This window comes from Vitis vinifera, chromosome 9, assembly GCF_030704535.1.
Source record: "Vitis vinifera cultivar Pinot Noir 40024 chromosome 9, ASM3070453v1".
In the NCBI taxonomy this organism is placed as follows: Eukaryota; Viridiplantae; Streptophyta; class Magnoliopsida; order Vitales; family Vitaceae; genus Vitis; species Vitis vinifera.
This window is the reverse complement of record NC_081813.1, coordinates 4454151-4473396: the sequence shown is the minus strand read 5'-3', so window position 1 is coordinate 4473396 and position 19246 is coordinate 4454151. Positions and strand designations below refer to the sequence as shown.

The window sequence follows — 19246 nt, the reverse complement described above, 5'->3', positions numbered from 1 at the left end:
GCTTGGAAGCATGCTCACCTCCGTTAATTACCTCCAATAAATTATTACTTTAGGTAATATTTAATTTGAGTCTCCCAAATTATATAATGAAAAATTATGTTTAGGAGAGTTTGAAAGTTATATTTTAAAAAGAAAAAGAAAAAAACTCTCTCATTTTTTTAAAATACCAAAATTATCCTTAATAAAATGTATATATTCTTTTGTGTATGAAATTTCATACTTTAAATACTTTTATATTGAAATTAAAATTTTATAAAGTAAAAATGATAAATTTAAAGAAATAGAAAGGTCAAGGCCTGAGTAAACTTATCCCCGCATTAAAGAAAAAATTATTTGTAAAAATAATTTAAAAAATCATTAAAAATATTATAAAATTTATATATTCATATATATATATATATATATATATATATATAGGAAGATGGTTTGTGAAAGGCAAGTCAAAAGTTCAACCTTTCCCCATCTTCGTTCTTCTCTAAACCTTCAACTATATATATATATATATAGGAAGATGGTTTGTGAAAGGCAAGTCAAAAGTTCAACCTTTCCCCATCTTCGTTCTTCTCTAAACCTTCAACTATGATAAACCTATGAAACTTTCATCCCTAACAACCTTTAAATCAAAAACATCCTCAAGTTTTCACGACAAATATACCTATATTTTCACTCACAATCTCATTTTTTGAACAATATTCTTCATTTTTATACAAACAAAAATCAAACTTTTACAATTTTTTCATATTCATTTTTCAATCTAGATAATCAATCAAATAATATCTCAACAATATATTCAAAAATCATTACAAGGAGTATTTATAATTTATAATATCCTCTTCAATAGAGATTGCCAAAATTGTTTCTTTTTCTATTATGGATGTTGGAATTTACTTCCTCTTCTTTGTTGTTAAAGAACTTATGAGGAGTTTTCAAAATACGAAATTCCATTACTAAAAAAATGGAAGATATTTTATGTAGGGTAAATTTGACATTAAAAGAAAGGAGAGAATTTTTGTCTCTTTTTTTTTTTTAATTATTTTGGAGAGAATGTTTATGAGAACTTGTACAAGCAAGTTTTTTAAAAAATATATATATATAAAATAATAATAATCTTCCCTTATTCTCCTTAACATAATTTTATCCTTGAATAATTATGGCTCAATTTTGGAAGCCTTTCATGGCAACATCTATTAAGGTGTATAGAGCCTAACTATTATCTGGATGATGATTGCCCTGACGCAGATTGACCCTATGTAGAAATAGCACATGGACGCCTTCCCAATAAAGTCGATGAGGGGGTTGGAAGGGGATAATAAACCCCCACCCCCTCCCCCAAGGGTTGAAGAGAGTGGAACCTTTTGGACAAAATTTTGTATGTAAACGTATTTTAAATTAGGGTATTTGGAGGATTTTGTATATGTAATTTTATTATCCTAATTATGTTATGTATTAGTGTATTGAGAGAGATAAAAAAAATACAGAAAGAAAAACCTACAAGGCGTGAGGCATTTTGTGATTCTCTTGTAATCAATTATGAAAATATCGATAATCACGGATATATTGGAGAAATCTTGGTGGATATTTTGACACAAAATATTTTTATTTTAAAAATATTGATAATTTTATTTATGATTTTATATTTGTCTTATATTTAGTTAATATACAAAATAGATTATAAGACAATTAAAATTAACTTATTTATAATAATTTTATTTTAATTAATTTATAAAATATATAAAAATATGCATATAATAATTACATATATATATATATATATATATATATAAACAATTTTAAGCACATATATATCATAAAATAAGTTTGGCTTAATGGCACAATCCCCCATTGAAACTTTGAGAAATTGCAAAGCTTTATAGCTTATATTTAAAGTGCCACCTTATACAACACTTCGCCATAATAGATAGACGAGTTAGGTCTAAGTCTGTCTTTTGTCCATTGTACTAAAGTTAATAATTTATATCTATTAAGAGTACGTTTAGTAGTGATTTTAGAGAGTGTTTTTAGTCTTTTTATCATTTGAAAATTTTTATCTTTCGAGTATTAGAAACACTATAAATACTTCATAAAATCACAATCAAACGCACTCTAAGTTGTTGGGTTTCATCCATCTTTTAGCCCATTAAAGAACATTTAAAAGTCATCATGTATAGGTTGGTTAGGCTTATCCAACATTGGCCCATTGGACAAAAATTAAAAGTTTGGGCATTAGACATCATTGATATATCGTTGATTTTTTTACTAGTATATCATCAAAATTTCAACAATTTTTTCCATCTATGGCTGATTTTTTGGTTATGTTGCCGATTTATCGAAAATAATCAATATATCATTAATATTTCCCGATAAAATCTGATATTTTCGTCAATCGATATATCTTACTTATATATCATATGCATCTTCTCCAATACATGTGATATCATGGATATATCCCAATATTTTCATCCTTGTTTGTAATCTTGATTTCATCATAGTGAAAATCTACAATGGTTGCAAGTGGATATAGTTCTCACATTGTGAGTGAACCACTATAAATCTTGTTTGTTCTTGTACTTTCTTTTTCGCATTAGATGGGTCATTGTTGGTTTGATTTGTCTAAGATGGGCTAGATGTGCCTAAAATGGGTCAAAATGTCTCTAAATGGGTCAGGGTATGCCTAGATGGGTTAGGGTGTGCCTAAATGGGCCAGGTGTGTCTAGATGGGCCGAGTGTGCCTAAGTGGGCCTATGTATGCCTAAATGGGTAAGAGTATGTCTAAATAAGCCAAATGTGCCTAAATGGGCAAGGTGTGCCTAGATGGGTCGGGCATGCTTAGATAGGTCAGGGTATGCTTAAATGGGTTAGGTGTGTCTAAGTGGATTAAGGTATGCCTAGATGGGTTAAGTACGTGACGTCTAAATGGGTTGGGTGTGCCTAGGTGGGCCAAGGTATGCCTAAATGGACTAGAGTGTGTCTAAATGAGTTAGATGTACCTAGATGGGTCGAAGTATGTCTAAATGGGTCAGATGTGCTTAGATGGGTCAGGTATGCCTAAGTGGGCTAGGGCGATCAGAAATGTGTCTAATTGAGCTATCTTGAAAAGAAAAATAAAATAAAATAAAATTATATATCTAACTTAGGGTTGCCAAGGGTTACAAAGTGGGTTCAGATGAGTCCTTGACCAAGGGTCCTTGAAGGTAGCTAAGAAATAGTAAGTCGAACGGGTGTCAATGGCCTACCAAGGGATGATTATAAGGCAAGAAATGGGTACAGAAGGAACATTTAGTATTACATGTGGTAAAAAGACAAAATGGTGGGTCCACATTTTGGTTAACACCAAAATTTTCCAAACCTCTTTGAACATCTTTGCGAAGGATATAATGGAATAATGTATGAGAGTAGGCCAACAATGGCATTAAGAATAACTTGATCTTGGCATATCCATATTGAGGTAAAAGAGTTATATTCCTTAATATGAATACACAATAGATGACCAAGATCATGAATATCACCAGGAATCATGGAAACAAATTAACAATATTCTCAAAATATATCAAATAAAAAAAAATTGTGGTATATATCCTTGGCACTCAATTGTGTTTATGGTCCTCTACTTATACAAAGCCAAGAAACTATAACCATGACCTTGTCACTTTTAAACTTCATAGTCAAGGTGTGGCTCAACTTCTCATCATACTTCTCTTCAAAACTAGTGGACCCGGTGAATTGTAACTTTGACATACGTCTCTTATTGCCATCATTGTATCCTTATGCGATTTTGCTCTATTTCGCCACATTAATCATAGTACCAGTTGCTATTTTTTTTTTGTTGTATAAAGCGACAAATGATCAATAATTCACATTTTTATTGCATGTATATATATAGAAGAAATGATGGATAATTTACACCTCGACATAATAAGGGTGACTGTTTGGGCTAGTAATGGTTAAGACTATATTTGGACATTCATGACTTAGCTTAATTCGTTGAATTAAGTTTTACTCAACTTGGACCTTGATTCTTAACTTGAAGCTATAAGATCTTGAAAATGGAAAACGTTTTGAAATCTTAGAAGATTCTAATTAAGGATATTATGGGAGAAGCCTTAATGATCTTAGGAAAAGCTTGAATTTACAATAATGAATCCTTCATGATTTTTCCAAAGAATCTTGAATCTTACTCCTTGAAAGAAGCCTAAATCTATACTTTGAAGAAACTTGAAGACCTTTAAAGCTCTATGAGAGCTGTCTTTGAATGTTGAACTATGCTTCTAATGCTTACCTTTTTCCCTACATAGTCCAAACATAAATATTTAATATTCTTCTAACATTTTTCATAATCATCCCTTAAACTTTTGGGATAAATCTTTAAATACTTTAGATAATTATCTGTAAAGGAAAATAATGAATATAACATGTGATAATTTAGTGTCAATAAACTTTTACATGTGTGTAGACCCCCTTGTTGGCTGGGGAGGGATGAAGAAAATATTGTTTTTTTTTAGGGGAGTGGGTGAGATTGGAAATGATGGAGAGGACGGGAGCAGCTGGGAGATTGGAGGGGGGAAAAGAAAACGATAAGAGAAGGGAAGTGGCAGCAGCAAGGGAGGAGGGGTTTTTGGGTAGGAAAAAAAAATCTGGGAAAGAAAATCTTGAAGAGAGAAAATGGGCAGCAGCTAGGGGAGAAGAAGGAAACCGGGCAGCAGCTATGGGAGAAGAAGAAAACCGGGCAGCACATGCATTGGAGGAGATTTTGGGCAGCACATGCATTGAAGGAAGAAAAAAAATCTGGGGATAAGAGAGGAAACCGGGCACCAAATAGACCTTTCTTCAACCTCTCGTCCTCTCTCTTTGTCTTCCATCTCCGGATACTTTCTTTTCTCCACTCCATGCTTGTTTTTTTTTAACTTCTTTTCTAAGCTCATTGATGGACATATAGGGTGAGGATGATATGAGTTTATTTAGGTTCTTATATTTGGAGCTTTGTTCTACCATCTTCACCGCCAACCTGCCACCACCGATCTTTAACCCGGAATTTAAAAAAAAAAAAAGAGTGAAACCATCTTTTGATCTTTGGGTGGATATTTTAGGCAGTGGGTTTTGTTGGTTGGCTCCCAAGGCATTGACTTGTGGGCTTAAGTAGGTTCATGTGGGCCTTAAGCCCTTTTCTTTTAGTTTGGGCCGGATGGGTAATGTTTGTTTGGGCCTCCTAGGATGGGCTTGTTGGAGATGGAGCCCAAGGCTCTTTTAATGAATGGAGCCCAAAGCTCTTTTAATGAATGGACTTGGGCTCATAGACTTGGGCTTGTGATGGGGATGGAACCCAAAGCACTTTCAAAATCTTATTATTATTATTCTTATTATCATTATTATTATTAATTCAACTTTCCAAATCTTATTATTATTATTATTGATCTTATTATTATTATTAATTCAAACTTTCAAAATCTTATTATTATTATTATTATTATTATTATTATTATTATCAATTCAAACTTTCAAAATCTTATTATCATTATTATTACAAATTCAACTTACAAAAGTCTATGTTCTCGCAGTTCAATTTCCTAAAGTCCATTTCTCATTTTCTTTAACAAATTTCAATTTAATTACCGGAGCTCTAATCTTTTAAATTTAATTCCAAATACTCCAATTTTCAAATAAACTCCAAGAATTCAGTTTTCACTCGAATAGTTTTAATCTCATTTCAGTTCCTAAATAATCTTCTGACCTTCTTGATTTTACATAAGTAATAATGATTCCTTCATAATTCTAAAACACGGGATTTGTGAGATTAGCTCATGAACAATAAATTGGGCTTTGTTGGGGGTCCTATGTTTGATCCCTTTTGACTGTCAATTGTCGTGCTTAATATATTTTGCTTGAGCTTCGTTTTGCACTCCGATATGCATGGGCTATACTTTGTATTCATTAATTGTGCACTAATCTCGTTTCTTGATAGTGCATTGTGGCTCGTGGCTGAGGTACGCATCCACTCTCATTCTAGTCAATCTTTATTGCGTGTTTTGATTCTCATATTATGCATGATTTAGGTGAGTATCCATTGACTTTCTCGTTGATCACCGCGTCAGTTTCATTTTATTAATAGAGACCCACTTTAGGGACTTAGAGGGGTGCTACAGTTCTTACCGTACCTTCCTGATAAGTAACCTGACCCCCGAACCCGATCCGATTTTTCACAGACCACCTTTTCCAAAATAAGGAGTCACACTTAGGGTTTTTTTTCTTATTTTGTTTGCCCTTTAAAAATAAAACAAAAATAAGTGGCGACTCCAAATCATTTTTCCTAATCAATAAAATCATTTTTCAAACAAAAAGTGAGTTTCGCCATTGAGTGGGAAACGCATAAGCCGAAATGCGGGGTCCATAATGTGATAATTGGGAAGATAATAAAAGTAATGGTACATATAACATCATCCTTCTCTAAATTTTGGCTTTTTGATTTAATTTAAAGATAATTTTTCTAGGCTTTTGATGATTTTTAATTCCTTTAATTATAGACATATTTTATTTTTTGTTGGCTGATAACCCAATTAAAATAAGTGATAAATCTAACTATTAAAAAATTGCAACATTTACTTTGTTTTTGTTAACATTTTCACATTATGACAAAAGATTTCATTTTCACTTCTTACAAATATTTTACATAATATTTAATAATCAGGATTTTATTTATATATTTCTAAATATAACATGCATTTAGTTTAATCTTCATTATTGGAAATAAAATCTTTCGACAAAACAAGACTTTTAAAGCAAAATTAGAGTGTGTTTGGGAGTATTTTTTTTTTTAAAATACTATGAGTGATTTTTCAACACTATAAGTAATTTTTCAAAATTTTAATAGTGTTTCCTAAATTTTATCAAACATCGAATGTTTTTTCAAAAATGATTTTTAGCCTAAAAACATTTCTTAGAATTATTGTCAAATGAACTCTTAGAACTCGTTTGGTAGTAATCTTAGGAAGCATTTTTAATATTTTTAATATTTAAAAATTTTTATCATTCAAATGTTAAAAACATTAAAAATATTTTCTAAAATTACTCTCAAACGCACTTTTAATGCATTAAGAACTCTATATTTGTATTATATTTATCATAAGTAGTATTTAATTAAATTAGTTTTTTTTTTTTTTTTTATAACCATGGATGTCCGGGCCAACTTATGCACACCTCGACTAATCCCACGGGGCCCTGAAGTTAACGACCAAGTAAGCCTCCAGTAGCCTTGAGGGGACTCGAATTGGTGACCACCGGGGAACAATTAATTAAATGAGTATTTTTGGGTACTTTTGGAAGAATAGGAGAAGGCAAACATTCATGTCTCGTATAGAACATACGAAGCATATTGCGAAATACAAGAATCAACCTCGTTCATTTTCCATACAAGGTTCACTCTCATAATTACCATTAATTCTCTGCTCATTCATCTCATGATTCGACCATATATCCCAACTCAATATAAATAAACCTACCCTTGGAAGATATTGTATAAGAAGTCAGTATGGAGGCAAGAAGAGTTAGGGCACTTTTAAGTTTTAATTGTGGGCCTGGTGTTGGGGATGCTCGCAGGGCAGTCTGCAGCAGCTTTTGCAATCTTCTATGTCAAATGCTTTGCTTGATCCCCATGCTTATTGCAAGCTTGGTTGTGCTATGAACCAATGCGCCCATATCAGCACCAAAAAAGATATCGGTAAGTGTTTTTCTTTAAAATTTCATTCTTAATCATATAAATATTATCCGTTCTTAACCCATTATCTTTTTATCCATGGCTTGGACCAATGAGCTCATTCTCTGCCATGGATCCAATGAGCTAATTATTAGCTCTGAACCCAATAAGTTAATTATCTATTCTAGATTAATGGACTCTCACAACTTTAAAATACATTTATATAGTTAAGAAAAACTCGTACATATAAACATAAAAACCTTTTTTCTCTATCCAATGTAGGATATTACATCTTCTATATTGCTTCTTTGATCTTACCTTATCATATCTCTATCTTTTTCTCTCGTTTTTTTTATGGGTTGTGGATTTTTTTATTTTCTTTTTATGGGTTGTGGATTTCTTATAATATAGTTGTTTGGATTTGTTTGTTAGTTGCGTGGATTCCTGCTCAGGGCTGTGCACCAAGAATTATGTATTTGCATGATCACATGGAAGAGTGTTTATGGGATTGTAATATATGATCTGCATATGAAATAAATTCATAATTGTTGTTTATGCTGCCTATGAACTATGAGTTCTAAATTATTTTTAAAATTGTTAAATTCAATTAGAGTATGAACATTGAGTAACACACACTTAAATAAAGACTAATATATATAAATAAGTAAAATATAATACACAATTACATATATTTACTTATATTCAATTTTTAATTGATTTTGGAAACTTTTAATTTCCAATTTTTAATAATATAAAGGCATGAAGAGGAGAAAGGCTATGTCCATGTATCAATGTGTGAGGTTCTTGGGCAGAGTCCTGTGCCAAGATATCAGAAAGAGACAATTAATTTTCACAGTGGTGAGCCGAAAATTTAGGTGAGAGTAATGAAGAATGTGTGGTGTGGGGATAGAGAGGCAGAAAGGATTTGTGTGAAGGGGGAAAGGAGATACAAGGACCAGATGCAGGGGGCCTCTTGTCACTTGTCTTTATATAGGTAAGCATAATTTATCCTATTGAGCTTCTTTTTTTGGAATTTGAAGAGAAACCATCATCTCATGGACCATTAGACTCATCTATTGAAGAAAAAAATCAATATAATGGTTCTTAGGCATAAACAAATTGGACTAAGGTACCAAAGCAAAATAGGACTTAAAATATAAATAAATGACAGCTAAGTACAAAAAATCGAGCCTATTGCGAAGGTATAAAGAAATGAAACTTATACGATCATGTGATCACATTTGATTTGGTCTCACTTTCCAGTATGACACACAAAATGAATTTTCGGTGCCATAGCAAAATCCTACAATTTCTTTTTCATGCTAACCAAGGGTATGATAAACACTAATCTGATTTTTACCTTTGAGTAGCTTAACAAGAAGACACTTGTAATTCCCTTGCTGTCCAGATATTCCAGCTAGTTTTTTTCCAGGATACTAATCTTGTTTAGTGTAATAAAATTTTCTCGACCCAGAACATAAGTCTCCCAAGTTCTTTAGATAACAGTTGATTTTGCTGTAGTGACAATCACCCAACCTAATGAACCTGTCTGAGGAGCTAATTCTTGAGCAACAAAATATAGACCCAAAAAGCTTTGCATCAACAAAAAGAACATGTCATTTCCTGAAAAAGAGATGAACTCGGTAATTGATTGAATGAGTTGGGCGGAGTAACACAAATACTCGCAGCAACCTCACAAATTCCTGACAAATAAAAGAATGAAAAATGTCTAGTAGGAGATATTACTTGATTCTCATGCACTTGTATAGAACTTCAGCTAATCTCTTATACATGTGGCGCTTCAAGTACATTCTCTCCACCTTTTTCCTTCCTCTCTTTCCCATTTGCTCCCTTGATGATGGGTTTTTAAGCAAGAACCTGATATTTTCGGAAAGGATTTGGGTTCCTAGATGCCCCACAGGATGAAGCAGACCTGTCACATTTTGTTCAACAACCTCTTTTGTGCCTCCAGCATCTGTTCCAAGCACCTGCCATGGAAGAAGGAAAAAAAATGTTGGCATTTGTTTGTTGTGCTTCTGAATCTATGCAGAATGGCAAAATACTTGGACCATTTTAGACTGACTCATACAAAGCGAGGATTCTCAAGCACCTTGCCATCTGTTGACTTCCTTAGACAATCTCAACTTTAGACAGGCTTTGGAACCTCATGATCTTGTATGGGAAACAGAATATGAAGATTAACTAGGAATCTAAGACTTTGTAGAGAATGGAAGTATACCATCAAGTAAAAGAGAGAAAATTCTAAAATAAGGCATAGAATGAGAAATGGACTTCTTACAGTATAGTGGGAACTACTACTCCCCTACTTAGCATTTCTAATTTCTTTAATTGATTAACTTAGATTAGAAAGGTTGGATTTCCCCAAACTGTAACTGGACCAAATACAATAAGTTGACTGGAAATATGATTGCAGTAAATTTTTTAACAAGCCAAGGTCATTATCACACACTCATACATCCAACTGTATCATGAAGTACATGCTTGCTCCAATATTCTATGAGTGAAGTACGGGAAACTCAATTTGTTATACTTTAAGATTGAAGAAAAGAACCTAAGAGACTTACACTGGTTATTTTTATATTTTGTGTATCTACTCTCAGTCTTTCCTATATTGTTTACTTGGTGCTTATTCCCCTTTTAGTTAGAAGACTGAAGGTTTCAAGCTTCACATTTAGTTTTGCAAAGAATCTGCTGGCAGCGAACAAAAATCAGTTTTCCTTCTCAACTGATGTGCCTAATCAAATAACAACCACTGGACTCCAAAAGGATAAAGGAGTGGAGAGTATAATGCGATGATATGCAAATTGAAACTGTATTGACTATCTTGTAGAGCTGTTTCTGAACATGTTTTGTAATATTTCCTATCTTGTAGACAAGGAATATTTATTTCCTACAGGAAACATTGGACTTAATTTCGAGCAAATGTCATTTTTCTGAGAAGTAAAGCAGATCAGGAGGCAAAAATTCATGCTATTAACTATTACTGGCATATGGTGCGCCCAAAATACTCTGTATTCCTTGTGCAAGTAGAAGTTGGGGAACATGTGAAGTGTGTTAAAGGTTATGATTGGAAATGACAGTTTAATGGAAGGAGGCAGTTTGTGTTACATGGTTATATTATTATAAGTAATCATGTCATTAGCACAACTAGAATCGATGTTTCCAATCATCCTCCAACAGTGTTTAAAATATGACAACCATGCACACATGGGTGTACCTTTTATGTAAAAGAAACATTGAACAGAGTAGAAAGATAACTGAAATGAAAAACAATGCTATATCTATTCATTATGGAGCTAATTCTAACAATAAACAGGGTTGCAGTTCCAAAGAGAAAGCAGAGGCTTAGAGTGTGGGTCTTTGGAAGGCTATTAGATGTGGATGGGATGAGCTTTGGTCAAGGAATAATATTTCAGTTGAAAACCGGCTAAAAACCAAGTTCTGGTTTGACAGGTGGCGTGGTGACCATATGTTGAAAGATTACTTTTCTTCGTGCTTAGTTTCGTCTCCAATATAAATGCTGCTGTGAGAGAGCTTGGGATGGAGGAGGATGGGGAAGGATTTTGGAACTTTGTTTTAGGAGTAATTGTCATGATTTCTAAAGAGCGAGATGGAAAGTTTTCTGGAACATATTTATACTGCAGCTGCTCTGGGATCCAGGGAGGACAGATCAGTTTGAGAGGAGGTGAGCGGAATATTCTCTGTCAAGTTGTATTTTCTTTCCTTAAGTTCTGAGACTTCAGGGAAACTTCCAGTTAATCAGGTTTGGAATTCTGAAGCCCCTTTAAGGGTCTGTTTCTTCAGGTGGGAAGCTGCTTGGGAGAAGATTCTGAGCATTTAATGAATAAAGGGGATGGAAAATGATCAATAAGTGCTGTTTGTGCAATGTAAAGGAGTCAGCTAGTCATATTCTAGTTCATTGAATCAAAGCGCAAAGGCTGTGGGACCTTCTTCTAGCTTTATTTGACATACATTAGGTTCTCCCAGAGTCAATCAGAATGCTACTTCTAAGCTGAAAGGGGACTAGATAGCAAAAAAGGAGTAGAATATTTTGGAAGTTGGTTCCCCTTTGTTCTGATCTATTGGGAAGGATCTCAATTGCAGAATATTCAGGGAAGAGGAACACTCAGATCAAGCATTAAATGATTTTTTCCTAAAGACTTTCTTTGATTGCGCTAAGAACCTTGGGGAGGCAAACCTTTCCCTTTTGGATTTCATAGAGGGTTTGGATATTATATAGGCAGCATAGGATATTTCTCTTTTGCATGTTTTGTTTTTGTTTGTTGACTTTGCTTTTGCCGTTTTTATTTTTTTTTCCTTTTTTGTGCATTTGTGCTCTATGTATACTCCTGGTGTGTGGAGATTATGCCCCTTTTTTTGCTGAGCTTTCTTTTAATAAAAGATTCAGAATGAAATGAACAAACAAAACCAAAACAGAACAAAACCAAGTTGCTTGTTGTACCGGAAGACCAAATGCCATTGCTTCAATTGTCACTCTCCCAAAAGTCTCTCCCATTCCCTGCACAGCAATTTACTATCACTGAATGTTTTCTGATAAAGTGAGGATGATCAAGACTTACCTATATCTGGTAAAAAAAATCAAGACTGAACTATAAACATGAATCATGAAATAAATAAATTTAAAGTGAAAATGAACTTTTGATCAGAAAAAATAGGCCAAAATATTCCAAATTTATTATTTTTTATTCATTGATACTACATAGTGGTCCTCTCACAGTTAGGGAAAAGACAGATTCCATTGGAAATTTTCACCTGGGCTTTTTCAGGTGTTGGATGAAATAAATTCCTTGGTGCTTAAACTACAGTTCAAAAGAGTTCAATTTTATTTATTTCTTTATTTATTTACTTCCACAGAATTTAAATTTAGTGAATGATGTTGCACATAAGGCAACAACAGTACAATTACAAGATGTGTGATTTTAAGTTTTAACCAGCATCTGTGATTATGGTTTCATTTCCTTTTAATCAGTCTATTCTCACGATAGCTTTGCATGGTTGTGCCTTTGAATTCAACGGAAAACAAAATAGAATGATTTCATTTTCATAGTGATTTAGTGGATTCAAAAACATGGATTAGTGTTTTAACTAGATATGGTTAGATGGTTACTACTGGTATAACCGAGAAGAGCCTATTTCTAACATGGTTATTCTGTTTCAATTTGAACTGCCACGAGTTTTTGGTTCCAAAATTTTCATATTCGGAGAGGAAAACATTTTGTTCGGTTGTCAACCATGGCATCAACATCTTAAACAGATATGCCACAAAGTTTGACAATCTAAAGGGGTACTTTGCACCCATCAGCAATACATTCAAGTTCTTTGAGAGGGAGGAAAATCAATGCCAATAGCATTCAAGGATGAGGCTTGAAGCCACTGAAGAGAAAAGATGAAGTGTAACTAGTGAGAAATAGTAGCAATAATACATATGTAGTTCACTTGTATCATAAGATGGAAATTAACACCTCTATGTTTTGTTGGAAAATTTGAGAGAAATTACAAGGGAAAGAAAATAGAGAGGAAAAATGGAAAGAAATAAAAAGTGAAAGAAAATAAAAAAATAGATTTAAAGCTAATAAATATGTTTACAAGCTCATTTAAACTCATTTCACCTATTTTTCCTCTTCTATATAATGGTTAAACAATTTGATAATGTATAAGCTTTTAACTAATTTTAATTATATTTGATTTTCTTTTGTATATTTTAAAGTAAATCGAACATAAGAAAATCATTTTCCCTAATACTTGTTTTCCTTAATCTTGTCTAGGAACTAAACATTGCCCAAGTATCCATTATATAGAAGAGGAATCAAGTTAAAAAAATATCCAGCTCATCATTATATAAATAACTTTATGTAACCATTTTCAACCAAAATATTTGAAGGTTCTAAAACTTGAATTTTGTAATGTTAACAAATTATTTCAGAACTCCAGAGTTAGCAACACGTTACATTGATTAGCTATTGACTATGAAAAGCCATACCTGGGAGTTTATAACATAAACATCCGCTGCAGAGTAAAGTGAAGCAACTCGTGTGGTTGCTGGAGTCCACAGCACTGACTTCGACAAGTTTGAATGACGGGTTAAAAATCTGAGAAGTCCCTTGACATAAGGGACCTTATTGCTTTTAGATCCAACAGACCCTATAAGAACTTTAAGAGCCTGTTCTTGTGTTCCTTCATTTTCAGATAACACTTTTCTTCTTTTGTAACCACTGCCAATGCTCACTTCATCTGAGTGACTAATGGACGGAAAGAGACTGGGTAACATTAAATTCTTACTTTTAGGTCCATTCAACTCGATAAAAGACTCATTAGAAAGGCGTAAACCACTTGAAGATACACTAAAATGGTTGACATTTTGAAGCAAAGCCCTTGAGTAATGCTTGCCAGAAAAGTTAGATTGGTCTTGGCCTATTTTCACCAAATCTTTCAGTTCAGGATCATCCTGGGAAGGCTCTTGTTCAATCATTGAACGCACTGATTCAAGAAGAAAAAATTGGCCCTTTCCAGGGTTTATGCTGCTTAGTGACAACAGAAGCATATCAGTATCAGTTAATCCCATCTCTTTTCTGATAGAATCTCGTAATAAGCGCCTTTTCTCCTGCATTTTCTCAGTGGTGAAAGATGGAGTATTTAGAGAACAAGTGATGCCAGCTACAAAAGCTAGTTCATCATTAACAGAGAGCGGAACCACAGCAGGCTGAGAAATCAGCCTAATGTTTTCTTCTTTGCACCAAGTAAGCCATTGTTTAGATTGTGATTCTGAAAGAAAAATCAGCATTTTCACTCTATTAATGACAAGCTTTGACCGATCAAAATACTCCCGCCTGTTTTCCATGATCCACCACACAATTTGACTTGACCCAGCCGTAAAATGTGCAATATATTGTTCTGAAACCAAAATATTAATTATCAAATATTAGTTTATATTACAGCAATATATAAAAAAGACGCAAATGCTTTTTCAAACATTGACAGAGATGTGGCCTTTAAACAGGTTCTTATACTCAACTCCATAGGAATTAAGATAATTATCTTTGATGATTTAAACAATGACCGGGTTATTCACATTTCATTTGATGGTCAGAGGCGAATTGAAAGCTAAGCAGTGGTAATTCTAAAGATTCCCCGGCGGAAAAATAGAGATGTCTCCTACTTCATCCATAATATGTGGAAGTATCAATGTAATTTCATCATATGCTTCTCAAGGCATCATTGATAAGGAAATCACCAGAAATGAAAAGAATGAGCATATTACCATGTTATTATTTTTAATTACTATGAACATGACCATGTCAATGACTATTTGGAAAATAATACTAGATGCCTACCACAGTTTCAGATGTAGCCTGGCCAAAAATGACAATAATGCTAGGGAATATGAATAAATAACAAGCATAAGTAGGATGTTGAAACAGGGCCTAAAGTGTATAACTCATGTAACAGGTATATATGTTCCCTTTACACTGATGACTACATAAAATAAATCCTACTCTTTGCATGAAACTACTTGTATTTTCTTCATTGCATGCATTTGCATGATTACCAATATTGATCAGCATCAATCACAACAAGGCAGGCCAATTCTATAAAAGCTACAAGTCATAAGAGCCCCAATTCATGCACACAATTGTTGGAACAGTACTCTGAATTGATGCAAGCCACATCAGCCCTGTACCAAGGACAAGGTGGGTAGAAGGAGGATACCCTATTTCAAGCTAAGCTACCATATTGTCATCACTATTGGCTATCAACACCTATATTGTTTAAATGATTAAGAAATCACTGAAATTACTATTGACCATCTTTTAATTAGAAAATTTGTTTGTTAAAAGAACACTTTAAACAAAAACAATTCAACAATAATTAAGGGAATATCTAATGGGGGAATGAAATATGGCAATATGTTTTATGGATTTTAAGGGGTTTGAAAGACTTGTGGGACTTTAAATAAGCAAGCATAAGATATTCTCTATATGTTAGATTAATTAACAAATAAGAAGAGAAAAATAACCTGGATGTAAGGAGATTCATAGGTAGTTTGTGCATTTCAGGACTTGGACTAATGGTCCATACTGCAAAACTAGAATCATTTACAGCTGTAGATACTCTTTACAATAACCAAGTTTCAATTTTTGTGTAGAATCACGATGTAGGTTCAGAGAAATAATACTGTACCTAGCAAAGATTGGAATGCATGCTTGCCTAGTAAAAACACCATCCGAAACAAAGGTAATAACAATAACAGAGATTGAATTCTGTATAAATTTCTTGAACATGTGACTTTATATGCATAAGTGCAATATAAATCATCACTCTAAAATCCAAAACCATGAAATATTGTTACATGTAATCTTTGTTTTAATTAGGTCACTGAAAATTGCATTCTGACAAGCACATTGCAAGCCATTCCTCAAAAAGGTGACACCATTCAAAATCTGAGAGTGGCCTAATAGCTACCAACCTTGTGATTTAATTAAGCCAAATATCTTCTCGCAATCATATATTAGAGCTTTTGTTGCCATTGAACAAAACATGAAGCACAGTGCAATTGTTAATTCAAATTAAGCAGTTCATTAATGCAACAGGGAGATATCACAGTTAAAAACTCCTATATAATTTTGATATTAACAAAACTGATCACCTTCAACTCTGATGAACATTGTTAATAACCTGTAGCAAAAGTTTCTCACCTATCCACGATGCACAGACTGCCGATCCTGCAATCACAAGATCTGCCTTCATGGCAGTTTTGAAACTCAGATCTGCTCTGTCTTCAAGCACTTTGATCCTTCTCCTAGCAAGCTCTGGCATCAAACCACCCTTCTTGCTAAGAACAACAGCAGAAACTGTGGCCCCACAGCTCAAAAGTTCTGTTGCCAATTCCATCATTGAAAGCGGAGCCCCGGTCATTGAAAGTTCATGGAATATCAACACAAATTTTCTAGACCAAACAAGGCGTGCCAGTTCCCCCCTCCGGTCACAGGTTCCAGAACGCTTTTCCGGACTCCACTCCAGAATTCTATCCTCTGTCGAGCCAAAAGGACCAACCAGCAACCCATAGGACGTGTTTAGCTTAGGAATTTCCTGTTCCTGCTCGTCCATTTCAGTGACTTCAACCTCAGTTTTAGTCTTCTGTTTACGTGTTTTACCACGCAAACTGCGTTCTGATTTCTTACTCCTCTTCTTCGATGATGCACTGCGACGAGATGGAACACTATTCCCCTTTTTGGCCAAAACCACATCAACTTTTTTACCACTGCCAACTGGATTTTTATCAGAACCATTTTTAACTGCCAACAATTTGTCATTGGCAATCAAAGGTGCTTTCCGATTCAGTTCAGAGTCAGAAATTCCATTATTTGGTTTACCTCCAAACCCAATAATGTCTTCATTGTTATCACCATGAGCCCACTTGGACTGAACATAAAATCCAAGATAAGCCCAGAGGGTAATCAATATCAACCAGAACACTACCCTGTTATTCCGAAACCACTGAGAACCAACCCCACTACTTCTAGCTTCTCTTCTTGGGGTCCGACTTGAATGCGATCTTCGAAATGAAGGAGAGTTCCTAGGAGTTGATCTACCAGATAATGTCGACTTCAAGCTTCCACCTGGCCTTAACGATGACTGTCTAACTACATTTCCATGAAAATCCCCTCTACCATTACCTTCCTCCATTAGTTCTTCAACTATATTACATTGCCAAAAGAACCTAAATCCAGATTGTTGGAATGATATCTAGACCAAAACCAGCATTGAAATGCTTAAAGATTGTGGATTCAGCCTATATCATGGAAATACTTCAAAATAACTTTCTTCTACAGCTCCTCAAGTTTTGATTCTGTACAAAACAAAACAGCACAATTTTTCAACACCTTTGTACAGAAAAAAGACCGAGTCAATAAGAACCACAACCTTTCATTTTGATGGCTGAAAATAATAATAATAGTAGTAGTAATAATAATAATAATAATAATAATAATAATAATAATAAGAGGAGAAGAAGATTATAAAATAAAATAAAATTGATTCCAACCATTTTTGCTTCCAAAGAAAATTACCTTCTTTTTGTTTAAATTAACTTAGCTGAACATATTGATTGGAGCTACTATTTCCACAGTTCCTAAATAATGAAATGTTTTGCATTCAAAACTTAGACAGCTTAATTTTTCTTTTTTTACAATCTCTCAGTAATCAATCTCACAGTAGAATGATCCAAAACCGAATCGCAGATAAAGATGAGATAGCTTCATCAGAATCCAAAGCTAAACAAACAATAGTCTACGAATAAAAAGGCACAACAAATGTCTTCTACGCGTTTCTAAGAAAGGAGAAAAAGAAACGAAAATGAATATAATGTTACGTTGTTTTTGTTTTCAAAAAAGAAAAAGGAAAATTAACTGAATGTGAAGACTCAAAAAAATTTGGTTTCTTTTCTAAGACTGAATCAAACTTGAAATAAAAAAAACTGCTTATCAGTTGGCAATGGAACAAAGCAATAAAAAGTTTCAAGCACAGGTTTCATTAACAAGAACTTCAACTCAACTCAGCTACCCGAAAGAGTTGTAGGAAGCTTAGAGGAATGAAATCTCTGTTCCCTCAATTTAAATTTTCTATTTCTTTTCCTGTCATGCACTTTCTCAGCAGCCAAACAGAGCCTAATGCTACCAACACTACTTGTCAGTTTTCAGCAACTCAAATCTTCGAAAAACAACATGCATCTACAAGAAATGAAGCAACGTTCCACATTTTTATTCAATGAAGAGCAGAATCAGAATGCAAAACCCTAAAAATTACCAGAATTTCTTGAAATCAGGTGTCAGTGAAAATGACTGTTCAGATTCAGCTACAGTAGCTGATCCAGAGACATCTTAGTAGAAAAAGAAGCTTCTACATAGAGGAAAAGAGATCTAGAGAGAGAATGTTTTAGAGAGAGACTAAGAGGTTGAAGAATGAACGAGAAAAGTTACTGACTGACGTGATCCAGAGGTTTTAGAACGATAGAGAGAGAGGGAGAGGGGAGAGGGGAGAGGGGAGAGGGAAGAGCCAGAGAAATGTCTGAAAATGGTGGCACGTGCGATCCGACTCGTGTGAAGAAAAAGGGAGTGACAGGATACAGTGGCGGTGTATGAGTACATATGCTCCCTTGTTTTTGGAGCGTCAGGTTGACTCTTCGCCCATGTCGGTGGGTCTCACAACTTGATCCTGGCCGTTCAAAGTTACCCTGCCCACTTTGGATTAGTGGGTTGGTTGAACGGACACATCACCAGACCCAACCACATTGTCCCAAAATTGCTGACTTTTTGTTGTCTTTTTCCATATTGACCAAATTTCCACCGTTGGATGTGCGTACTCGATGTCTTCAGCATGAAGAGACGGTGTAGATGCAGCAACTCGTAATCATCCCCGCCAGCTACAGCTTGGTGGGAATCAATTCAGGTTAAACAACAACTTGATTAGATCCAGCTGCCACTGATTCACTTATTCCAATTTTCAGACTCAAATTTTCATTTT

General features: G+C 34.1%; 1 protein-coding gene across 2 annotated transcripts; it reads right to left on the bottom strand.

Annotated features, from left to right (window-relative positions):
• Positions 1–9277: 9277 nt before the first annotated feature.
• On the bottom strand, positions 9278–18830 carry LOC100246448 (uncharacterized). 2 transcript variants are annotated; one of them, XM_010656394.3, is made up of 6 exons: positions 18530–18830; positions 16420–17573; positions 13707–14617; positions 12168–12224; positions 9431–9672; positions 9278–9307 (listed from the first exon to the last, which is right to left on the bottom strand). In XM_010656394.3, exons 2-6 carry the CDS (start codon positions 17408–17410, stop codon positions 9301–9303), a joined length of 2208 nt encoding a protein of 735 aa, XP_010654696.1. In that variant the 5' UTR covers positions 17411–17573; positions 18530–18830; the 3' UTR covers positions 9278–9300. The 2 variants fall into 2 exon arrangements, with proteins under 2 accessions (XP_010654696.1, XP_019077771.1); XM_019222226.2 differs by lacking the exon at positions 12168–12224.
• Positions 18831–19246: the final 416 nt, after the last annotated feature.